Source organism: Anopheles nili, chromosome 3 (genome assembly GCF_943737925.1).
Source record: "Anopheles nili chromosome 3, idAnoNiliSN_F5_01, whole genome shotgun sequence".
Taxonomy (NCBI): domain Eukaryota; kingdom Metazoa; phylum Arthropoda; class Insecta; order Diptera; family Culicidae; genus Anopheles; species Anopheles nili.
The window spans coordinates 21,953,598-21,966,175 of record NC_071292.1 but is presented as its reverse complement, the minus strand read 5'-3'; the positions used below and the strand labels follow the sequence as shown (position 1 = coordinate 21,966,175).

The 12,578-nt window shown below is 38.8% G+C and overlaps 1 protein-coding gene across 3 annotated transcripts in view; it reads right to left on the bottom strand.

The window, feature by feature from the left end:
- Window positions 1-89: 89 nt before the first annotated feature.
- Window positions 90-12,578, bottom strand: part of LOC128726292 (stathmin-1-A) — a 30,655-nt gene continuing 18,166 nt past the window's right edge. For 2 of the 3 annotated variants that reach the window (XM_053820093.1, XM_053820091.1), the window contains 4 exons: window positions 6,219-6,574; window positions 5,921-6,070; window positions 4,481-4,636; window positions 90-4,008 (listed from right to left, as the gene is read on the bottom strand). In XM_053820093.1, the coding sequence (XP_053676068.1) occupies window positions 3,931-4,008; window positions 4,481-4,636; window positions 5,921-6,070; window positions 6,219-6,574 (740 nt within the window). In that variant the 3' untranslated portion in view covers window positions 90-3,930. The remainder of the gene's footprint in view (window positions 4,009-4,480; window positions 4,637-5,920; window positions 6,071-6,218; window positions 6,575-12,578) is intronic. The other variant, XM_053820094.1, reaches the window with a different exon arrangement.

The window sequence follows — 12,578 nt, the reverse complement described above, 5'->3', positions numbered from 1 at the left end:
TTCAAACTGCTTACCGTGGGCGCGATAATTCGGTTGATGGTAGCCACAAGAACTCAAGTGGACAAGTGGATTAACAACGACCATTTGCGTTTTGTATTGGTTTTTCTGCTCCATTGTCTTTATTCGGAAATCAAGTTTGGTTTTTATATATGCGTTTTTGTTGCACCTATCCTGCTTTGTTTATCGTCCACCATCACGACCAGATCGGCCTTTGGTTGGATTTGATTTGCTTTATTTTGTCTTGCCATAGGGGTTTCCCCACATCAGCTCATTATTTTTCGTTTCTTGATCGTTCCGCAGTGGTGCGTTTATCGCTTCCACTTGCTTTCTCCTGTTGGCTTTTTGTTCTCTCTCGTACGTAAGGATAATTCTGTTGGCGATGGCGCAATTTTGCATAGCACATTGCTGCGATCGGTTCTACTTGGGTCCTGTTGTGTATCTGTGTGTGCGTTTGTTATGCTGGGCATTCGCTTGAAAAAGAAAGCCCAATCGCAGTGCATTCTGTTCCGCTTAACTTCGGGACTTTCTGCGTTTGCATATTATGCTGTAGTACTAGCTATCCCTCTTTCATACGCTGCTATCTGCTTGCTTAGTTGCATGCTGCCATGTACTTTGTGCTATGATAGCGCTTACAGCGTGTGTTTGAGCTTTCTTTTCAACGGTTTGCTTCTGTCACCATTATGGGATTTTTGCAGGATTCACTAGTCAAGAATGTGTCGAACAATCAACATTCGCGAAGAGATGATTCGAACGTAATCTCAAATGCATCTCTCTAATGATCTTCGCTCCTCTGAAAGGGATGTACAAAAAATTCGTCACATTTATCGCATATTTTGATTTTTACACGCGATCTTTTTCTTCAATGTGCAGAAAAGTTGAATCAAGTTCAAATGCGACATTTTTTGGGCATATAAAAATCAATCATTCTCGATCGTAGCGTGTTACGGCGTGTTTTATTTCCAGCGATCTAACCGAAACCAACACTAGCCAGTCACATCTAGAAACCGTACAGTTAAGAAAAACAAATGGAATTGCGAAGCAACAACAAAAAGCTGAATTGTTTTTCACAAATAAACTGAATTTTGTATGAAAAACTGAATGCGTTAACGTGTTTGTTTTTTATTTAATTCAAAAACATTCAAACGTAATGTTGGCAAAGAAAATTAAATTAAAGCACCTCCCTAGTAGCGTTTGCTTGTTTAGAGTATCAGATTGATCCTGTTCGATCGGTGTTATTTACTTTACTGAAATATCGTCTCATTCTCCATTCTCCTTTTTTTATGACGATGCGAAGCACAGATTTTGGAATCAGACATCACATTGCACGCTGCGCTCATATCACACACTTTCTACACTTATGCACTTGTTAGTTACTACACAAAAGGCGATTTTCCATAAATTGTTCCTCCCTTCCCTCTCTTGGCTAAGCGACGTCCCACACGGGAGTGATAGATGTGGTTTTGCGCGCACGTGTGCGCCAAGAAATGATCACTCTACCAAATGGACGAGAACAACAGGAGCGGCCGAAAACGCTAGAGAGAAAATATGAAACAAAAAAGAAACGCTTACCAAAAAGCAGCAGCCTTTTTTTTTTGCACTCCGGAAAACATTTCCTTCGCTCCGTTTCCTCCCATTTACGAATGGAAGAACAAGCGATAGAACGATTTCCTCCGACGTTATTTTCTTTAGCAAAGCACTTTTTTTATCAGCGTGACACGATAGCTCAACTTTCTGTTCATTCTTACCTAATCCCTGCCCACCGCAAGTTCGTATCTTGTCCTTCCATCTGTTTGCTCTCACAAAAGCGTAAAGAAACTTGTAAATATATGCTTTAATATGTATATACGGGTGTACTAATATTTTGTATAATAAACTAGCACTTTCCATTCATTAATGCTGCGCGTATAATTACTTTTTCAAACTCATGCCAAGTCGCAAGAGGGAGCAAGCGAACGCCATTAGCCGTGCTGTTCTTGTTGGTTAGTTTCTTATGCATTTTCAGACACGTCTCTCCCTTCTTGGCTTGCCTTCTTTTTGTTAGAATAAATGTATAAATAGCGGCACAGAGGCGATATATGTATAATGCGTTTTTTGCTGGCTGTTACTTTAATTCATTTGCGATATCCTTTCTACATCCATGCTAGCTCTTGTAGCGTATCCGCCTGTGGTTTAGCTTGCGTTTTGTTGCGTTTTTCCTCTTGCTTTCAGTAAGATATTTAGCATCGAGTCCACTTTACCAAGTTTCGCTTCTCTTTTGTAATTTCTCTGGTTTTTGCTTAGAGCCAACACAACACTGAAATCTTCGCCATTGGACATTTTCTCCATCCTGAAGCTAACCATTGTTTCGCTTTTCACGATTATCATTTACAAGCTGCGAACATAAGAGAAATTAGGATTTTTTGGGTAGCATCAAACAGGCATCGGAAAATTTCGTTCAAATATCGATTCGCGTAAATTCGTGTAGTTGTGCTCGTGCAACCAAACTACATCTTTCAATTCCATACCTTATTTCGCATTGCTGCGAATTCTTCCTTTTGGTCGTGTGGAAGAACGAGAGTTCTTAACATGTTTCGATTAAATGTTTGTTCGTTCATGATTCATGTTCGCGTTTCACAAAGTCTAACCATGTATTCACACAGATTTGGACCGTTTTGAACAGAGCGCAGAAAATAAGCTCTTAGCTTCTTTCGTCTTACTGATTATGATCCACAACTGTCACGTTCTCGTTTCCTTAGTTCCGAAAAGCTGACCCCCGGTCGCAACCATTGCTCTATAGATGTTTATCTAATATATGCATATATACGTTTTTGTATCTGTAGACTTTATGTAGTGAGAAAAGGAAGTGGGAGTGAATAAATATTTGCTTCATTTAGTGGTGTGTTTATTTAGCTTCTTTTGCATGCTCTATTTCTACTTCCTGTTAGTATCTCTTTTATGAATTCTTATTTCGGTGCATTTACTGTTAGTTGCGTCCTAGCTGCATCACGTATTCTGAACATCCTTGGATATTTCTGCAGATCTTAAAGATTGTTTTTCTCTCTTATTCAATCAGGGCAGTGCATTCTTTCATGATTCTTGCTTCCAGATTCAAGATCGTGCATTAACAGCATGCAATCAGCATGTTTCGCATCATTTGAGCCGTTAGAGAAGCACATACTAAGCGCGGAGCATATTACACCTTCATGCCTAGCGTCTTCAACATTTGTGCTGATTTGATAAACACAATCGGTTTGTTTGCCCGTGTGTCAAACACAAGTAAATTCATTTTGCCCTTCAACTTGTCGTAAATGTACTAAGGATACCCGGGGCCACTCGTGTTACATATGGATGGGATTTCATTATAAAAAAAGGAAACAAAAAAATGATCTACAGTTCAACTGATGCTTAGGAAGTTACACCGATTACCATCCAGCTACAAGTTGACGTTCGATATCTAACTATCTATCTGACTGCAATGCACGTGTGTTAGTAGTTCAATAATAAATTTACGTTTCATTATGTTAGTATGCTTTTTTTGGATCATGTTGATCTGCAATGATACATTCATACATGGTTCAAGATTTCCGTGTGCTTGTTGTTCACTTACTTTTTTTAATAGATCATTGGCGTTTACCTACAACTGCTTCTCGCGGTTTCTGTTGGGATCTTTTCATATGATTTTTTTGATTTGGTAAATTTATTTTTCTGATTTAATGGCTCAACATTATCTACTAAAGCAGCGTTGCAAACAAGACAAAAGTATAGTTCAAATATAAAAAATCAAAATTCAGGGTCGGACATTGTTATATCACGGCATGGCCTGCTTCAGTGGTCGCTTCATAGTTGGATACTTATGCCTCAACTTCGTGATCGTGTCCATTTTAAGCTGTTGTTTATTTTCTATGCATGCTTTGCTGCTTACACGTTGAACCGAAGTAATACCAATTATGCTTAGCCTGACGACGCCGTTACGTCTGTCTTCTGCGCCAGGGCCGCCTTGTTCTGACGAACTAGCTCGGCACGTCGTTCCTAAAATGAAATAAATGATAAAATAATTAACGACCGATATTGTTTCGACGCCATATATGAATATAATGGTTTTAAATATGTTTGCAAGAAAAATAAATTCACATCAGCGATAAATTCTTTTAAAAATGGATGAAGAACTTGTTTACTCCATTCTAGGAAAATAATGATAATTCGAAAATAGATAATTCATTTTTTTTTTTTTCAAAATTAAACTGACTTCTGACTTACAGAATGCTCTGTAATTATGTATTTCAGCAAATGTGAAATGTGAAAGTGTCATATATAATAACATTTGTACATAAGGACAAAACTTATGCTGATTTGATTGTATACATCTAATTGCTAGTGGATGCAGTAAGAGTAAAAAAGGATAATTAAGATACGATAGAACAAAAGACATAATTACAAATGATAGAAGTTGGAAAGCTCATTGAAATAGGAAGATAATAAGTTGAAATAAAACGAAACCTACGTGCTTGCGAATGTTTTCCAATTTCTTCTGGAGCTCCTTTTCACGGTTTTGCTCGGCAGTGGACAGCTTATTTTCGATGATACGCGTCTTTTCGGTGGTCTTAAGTGCTTCGATCTGGTCGACGGTTGCGCGAACTTCATTTAACTTATCTGTGTTCTGTGTACATGAGGATGACAATGATGTGTGATGATGTATGAAAGCGTTGTATGATGTGCACGACGAATATTGTCGTGGCGTTAAACATTATCAGTATAATGACGGTTGGAGGTGATACGGATGAGAAATTGCGTTTGTCGACCATGGAACGATAGTAACCGCGTAAGGAGATACAAAAGATAATACAGAAGACGAATGATAGATTTGAGACATAACGATGTCGATAAAATGTATCGATTAATTACACCCAACAGTTGATTATTGGCATTAAACCAAAGGAATCAAAGGGGTGTACATGTGCAGATGTGGGAATTGGTTTGTAAAAGGAATATATTGAATTGCCGTACGCAACGCAAGTAAAAAACGTGACCAACGCAATGTTTTCGCAGCGTAAGCCAGTAAAAGGAATGGTATTTGCAAATAAATCAAAAGCATGGTCCGAAAATCGATACAATACACCATCCAAACCAATCCGGAACCCCGAAAACCCGATATCCGACACCATCGAGTAAATAGAACACGAACGAAGGACGCCACAGCCATGGCAAATATACACAAATAAATCGGATTGAGTTTTCATCAGCGACGCGACAGGTTTGTGTCAATATGGAGAAATGATAATAGTTTAAGGGAAAGGACAAACATGCAAATGAACGTATATACAAAAGTGAGATGATCATTTTCAATTTGATCACATTTTGTACAGTTTGGTGTTTCCGATGTGAGTGGATGTTGTGTTAGTTTTGTGACGATGGTTTATATTTTATTGACCAATTTGACGAATGATAATTGACAGTTTTGAATATGAATGAAGTACATTTCATTCCACAATTGAAATCGCAATATTTCAACCGTCGTAATAAACCAGGACATTTCAATCCGGTTGAATTGACAGAACACGACGCCCAAATCATCAAAAAAACGGCCGATTAAAAGCCAGTGTACAGAGTACAATCAAGTGTATTCAAAACAATTCGGTGGTGGGACAATGGCGTCATTTGCATGTAATACATTCGCAGAGTGTCGTGGGTGGTGTTGGTGGATATTACATGAAATAGAAAGAAAATGGAAACAAATAACCAACGACTCAAGTGAACAGAAAATTAACGCACGGTTAAGTACTGTAAACATGCCAGCCAACTAAGAAAGTTTAAAATGCTATAATATACGAATGTGAACGTGATAAATCAACAGATACGGATTGTCCGTACTCCTGATACTCAGCATCAAAACTGGCTCAATACGAACGCCAGCTGGATACAAATAGAAAGAAATTATACGTACGTGCTCCTTTAGTCGATCCAAAATTTTCTTGATGTTATCATCACGAAGAGTAGCAGCATTTCTCAGTTTATCCTCAAGATGCTTCTGCAATTCCTCCACCTTCTGCTGCTCCAGACTCTGTCGCGTTTTCTCAATGTCGGACGCGTGCGTCTGAAACGTTGCGAATGATTATGAAAACTCGAAATGGCTTTTACAATGTAATAAAACCACGTAATGATTTAAAAAATCTTTATGATCGATCTTTACTGGTCACGAGCTAATAGCATCGTTTGTAAAATCGGGACGTAGAATAACCTACCTTTAGCTTTTCCTTGATTTCCGATAGTTGTTGTTCTCGCTTTTCCTCGTACTGCTCCATTTTGGTGTGCAACACCTCCTTGGCGTGCGTTTTGAACTCCTTGTCTAGTTCGTCCTTCTTACGGGAAGCCTCCTCAATTTTAGCCATCTTTGCCGACCAGTCGGCCATCTTCTTTGCCTCCAAGGACAGCCGGCGCTCTTCCGCTGCCTTCAACTTTTCCTCAATTTCCTCGGCGGACACATTTTTGCCCGGTACAGGAGCTAGCTTCGGTTGTGCCACATTTACGGCCGGTTCAGCCAGGATCACCTCATAGCATAGACCTCCCTTCGATTTTTCCTGGCAACGGATTTCAGTGGCTGTAATAAGAATATAAAAGCTATTATCAAATTGCACAGAGAATTCAAATAAACATCATTTAATAAGAAAGATTTTTCCCAACAACTTATTCATCATAGTTTGTCGTTTCGGATACCCAATGGTCCTTCAGGAAGCAGGGGATGACACAGTTTGACAAAGATGCTGTTTTTTTTATCAAGTGTGAATCATTTGGCCTAATGACATTCTAACACCATAATCTAATGTGTGGAGAATTTTTATAGCAATATCTTTTGGTCGAAAAAATGAATATTACAACCAAAAGAATGAAAGAAAAAGAATCCGAAGTACTTTTTTCTGAAACCCCTTTTGCCATGTAAGCGATACTCATGTAGCAACAATATCCACACCAGGGGGGGAATGATAATAAAAACATACTAACCTGACAACGATAAAGTGCCTAAAATAAATACATGTAAAATAATTCTTTCTGGTTGATCGATTGATACTCGAAAAATCAAAAGAGCTACCGAAAAATAAAAAACGAAATTGAACAGAGGCCGACAAGTTTATTTCGCCGGTTTCGGCTTTACGAATCGGTCAGGCTAAAACGTATGGAAGAAACACGATACTGTATGTTTTGAAAAAAAAAATGTAAGTGCATTTGCTTACGAAGTCGAGTTTTATGCTTAAGCGTACAAAAGGATCAATTTCCGAAAAAAGATCCCTTCAGCAAAAAATCGGATAGTATCGAATCAAGTCCGTTACAGCAAGCCATTAAACCCCGTCTTTTTTGCTGACATTCAACACTGTTGTTACAAATGTTACAGCATGATACATTCCTATTTATAAAGGATAATGTTTTACCCTTTATTTATCTTTATTTTTTACCTTATGCACATTCAAACATTTCCAAGAATAAGAAATTACAAACAAAATTACACATAATACTACACACACTGCCTTACATCTTCTACCAATGCCTTACAAATGAAAGAAAGATAAGATGAAAATATCGATTTTCTACGACTCAACATCAGCTACAAGCGTCTGTACTGTCTTTTTCGAAACCATTTCCAGCCTGTCTGGATAGGAATAGCTACCCTCCAAATCTGCGGTATCTTCTAGTAAGAAAAGAAAAAGAATAACACCGAAACGAAAACAGACAGCTATGGAAGACGCCTTGCAGCGCATCTTCTTCAATGTAGGAGGAAAGCAGATTGGATTTTGCTCTTTCCGCTATCGAATGGAGGAAGAATTGGGGCGCGACATATGCGATACGCACGTAGCCCAAGCAAGCAAAGATCGACGCTTATGTACGCTACAACGACGGCTTTCAAAGCCATGTTTTACCGGCAATAAAAAAAATATTGCAGACCATGTAAAAGAAGAGATGAAAGTAATCTAAGAGGTAAGGTAAGACGCTCGAAACCGAATGTGGATGTAATAAAAAAATATAATAGAAAATCTATTCTCGTTGTTACTGCCTGTGAAGCTTCAATCGCCATCGATATATTAAGTAAAAAATTTCAATGATATAATGCCTTGTTAACCTACAGGCAGGACTTATTAACCGTAAATGCTATGAAAAATGAAAGATTTAAGAATACTAGATTCAATTCATTCGATGATTAGAATAAAATTCTAGTTGATCTAAACTCGATAAAAAGTTATTTATAAACGCATTCATGAAAAAAATAATAGAAATAAAAAAAACTCCTGAAACACGGTCTCCATCGTGCGATCCTATTTGAAAATCAACAATTTAGCGATAAAGAATGAGCAAACTGTTTCAGGTAAACTTTTAGCATGTTTACAAAAGCAGTTCTTTCAATACACCAAAATACTCGACACTTTTTTAGTCTGGATATAAAAAAACTTTTCTTCAGTTCCATTGTTTTTTGAAATCTTTTCTGTTAATAAAATGATAATATTGCCTACTGTAAATTATGATGATAAGAGTAACACAAAGAGACCAGAAAATTTATGGCAAACCTAAATGCCGCTATGGTTTTTTATCCGTAATAGCTAGAGGCACGAGAAATATGTTCTACTATCATGATACGATCAATTACACTAATCCGGCGATGTGTGATTTCATTTGTTCCAACCATCACCTCGACATACGACTCACATCAATCAACGTCAATTCGTTAGCTATTATTTTCCGTTTACACCCACTAAGTTTCAGCAATATATTTTTGCATATTCCTCTCCATCACAAACAGTATTGTTGATTGATTCATTTTAAATCTCTTGTGGCAGGCAGGGTCATATTTACCGATGCGGATTTCCAGTACTACTGGATGGAAGACTATTCCACTGAAGTGGAAGATGTCATCCAAAGCTATTTAACAAAAAATATCTATACATATACACATCAAAAGCAATTAATTTAAGCTTAACGGTTGTTTTGTTTCCGACAATTTTCACCTTTTTTTCATTCACTTTGAAACAAATTATTCAGCAGAACTGGATTTGAGCACTAGCAGTTTTCCCGCCAGTTAAGCAATTAAATTCTGACAACAATGCTGGCATCGGAAACTCCGCATCCTCCATTACCATCACTTCCACCAGACGGCGACGTTTAATAGCATCTGCTTTCTGGAGGCTTTTCCTTCACATCTAGCATTTCATCATTCCCCAGCTTAAGGTACATGTTGATAGTACAAATCCCAAGAATAATCTGTCTGGCTTCTCCATAGAATGCCTCATGGAACAAACCATCCGTAGAGCATCGAATAAGAAGACGCCAACGCCACCGACACAAAGTATGACTTGTATGAGTACAGGAGACGGAGGTGCATGTTATATACCCGATACCGTCGCCTTCTAACGCAACAATAAGAACGAGTAGAAAATCATATTATACTATTCATTAAATAATAAAAAAATCCAGCCAAGTGAAGTTCCTTTTTGCGCATGGCATAAAGGAAAAAAGGAAATAACAAACTAGCAAAGCCTGAAGAGCATTTGCCTTCCAGTGTTTACTAAGTAGTGCAATAGATGAATTCGCTTTGTACATTATTCTAATTTAAATAGTCGCTTTTATGATCTCTAAATGAATTTTTTTTCAAGGAGACAAGCGTTGCATACCTGAAATTCCCATTAACGAAAGGTGATGGTTGACAAATGATAAATCTTGGTAACTAAAACACAAGGTAGCTGTGCTATGACATGAAAGAATTCAAACCCAAATGTGTGTTCTCGCCACAAGACACGAAGTTTATGACAGAGTGTAAAAGTGGCGATGGTAAAAAAGGCTCCCTGGAGGCTTTTTTATTTGTTGTAAAATACGATGACGTGCTGTGCAAAACAACCATCGACAGTAGAAACTAAGAAAGTATGCTATTGTTGTTTTTATAAGTCCGTGCAGGACTTTTTTCCTTCACAAAAAGTGAACCGCTAACTGCATGGGCAAATGGAGTGGAAAAGCAAAGGATTTGTAATCCTTTCAGTTTTAATCCGCTGGAAAATTGGTCGTAAAATAATTTTATTCGTCAATGATGAAGCAGCTTGCTCACCGTTTCATCGCGGTTTTATTGGAAGGATTACATTTCACCACGCTCCTCCGTTTGGTTTAAATAAATGAAAAGTTCAAGCTTAAAATGATGAAACAGCTTAAATCGGTTATGCTGGCAATAACGATTCGCAAAGACTCAAAGAAAGTGCCAAAAAAATTAACCACTCAACAAAAACTTCTTAACTAACTTTATGATAGAACATACACATTGCTAGATATGAAATGCTTCGCGTAACACGTTGACTGCTGCTACAGGTTAACACCAATGACTTTCGCGCAGCTCAAACTTTTTGAAATTAGTCTTTTAATCAAAATTTTAGCACCCTCTAAAACTCCGTCTTAATGTCTTTGTCATTCGAAAAACATTCACCATCATCTCCTTTACTTCGCATAACCAAGAGTAAGGAGGTAAGTAAGTTAAAGCTGCTAAGAAATTTCTTATCAAACACATTCTCCTTCCCATGATCAACTTCTCTTGGCAAGTTGTGTGGAATTTCAATTTCTTCATTACACTAGTCAACTTCCCGAGAAAGAACAATGCGATACCGAAAAGTTTCCCTTTTTAAGGCAGGAAATACAACGTGTCCTCTATATCTTGAATGCTCCGTTATCCCCCTCCTGCTACCCTAGCCTTTAACGTATGAAGCAAAATTCACCGCAGCATCCGCACCAAACACACTGCATTAGTCAAATGGTATATTTTCCTGTAAACTGTTTGCTTTTCATCCTCTCCATCTGTGAAAGTACCTACAAAATCGCATCTCGGAAGAACTTCATTAATACTCAAGAGTGTCGCTGGTATTTGTGTTCGAGAACATACTAAGGGGAGCAGTAAGTAATAAATTTTATATGTTTTGTATACCTCCGGTGCACCGTGCCAAGGGGAGCCAGAAAAGTAGGTTCTAAAATTCTCAAAGTAATGATTATGAGGTAGTTTGAACGACACCAAATACACAGGTAGAGGGTTTCCCTATGACGGAAAAGGTTAACGGCTCGATGTGGTGCCAAAACAATCACCACCTACTTTTCTCGCCCTCTAGAACTGTGGCATCGGTCCCCAACGGGTGCCAGACGAGTCGTGAGACAAAGAGCGTGTGGCAGGCAGGAACAATATAGTCGAATTAATTTCTACCCAAAATTAGTTCCTTAAATTCCCGCCAGGGATTTTTCGGTCACGCTACATTGCCCTAATGAGTCAAGTTTGGTGCCAAACGTTCCGGAAGAAAGGTATCAATTAAGAGGGTATCGTCATTTCGTGCGCACGATTGGGACATGAAAGCAGATGCTTTTGGTTAGTAAATAACGGACCACTTCAAGGGATCGTCGTAATGGATGATGCTGGCAGAAATATTGACTTATCTCTTCATTTTTGAGGCATATTATAGGATTGATGTTATAGAGCGATAGAGGGAATGATTTGAAATGTAATAAGCCAATGTTTTACACAAAAAAATAACCCAAACAAAACATCACCATTGATGATATGGCCTTTTCACACTCGTTAAAGTTCCGACTCAAGGCACACTACAGGCATCGTTGTTCGCCTGGTTCACGCCCTGTCGTAAAGATTATGTTTATTTGTTTTTGTGTCACTTGTTCGGGCTCTTCCGATGACACTTTCCGGATTATGTCCTGCGTTTCCTGCCGGCATGGAAATTTCCCCAAGGAAAACTCATTCCACTCATGGTGCTCCTGCTGCTGCCCGAGAAATACTGGGAAGGAGGAATAGTAAACAGTTACTCCTCTCCAAGTGATACCCTTCCTTCACGTGCTCTGTCGTTGCTTTCACTAGGCTGTGTTACAAATTTCCTGTCGAATGTCTCGTGTCGTTTCCATCAACCCCCTGTTTGTGCCGTTTGAACCTACAAGCAACAAAACTGTGAAACAATTCCTACCCATAAGCAAGGGTAGTTTCGAGCTTGAAGCCGAGGCATCCTGGTGCCTACGATCCTTGGGGAAGAGACACACTTTCACTTCGATGAAAGGAAAAAAAGAGGTTACCGACCCTACCACTTCCAAGATAACACAAACACACGCGCTACGTAACTATGCGAATAGCCACCAAACCGTAAGAAAGAAGAAATGCGGACAGGCCTAATTTGATTCTGCTCCAAATGTTGGCTTCAAAAGATTTCTTCCTTCCGGGCAGTTTTCCGGGCCAGACGATGGTCTTGGAAACCATGTTGGCCTCAGAAGTTGAGTTTGTGTCCTGAACAACGGGATGAATAGATGCACGGAGAAGTGCTGTTGAGTTGAACTGTAAACTCGAATTTGAGCAATTTCGTATGCCCAAGGGGGCGTAAAGGTGTTGCTTTTGTGGCCTTCTGGTGACGACGTTGCTGGCTTCCATGTCGAAAGTTTAATACATTCCGTCCAACCGACGCGTCTTCCCCAGGTGTCCTCTACAATCACCCTACAGAAGATGAATTAAATCCAAACCGGCTGATGGTGAGCAACCATTCGCCTTACGCCGGAGAAGTCTTGGACCGGCGTTCTGCTTTGAAATTAGACAGAATGCTTCG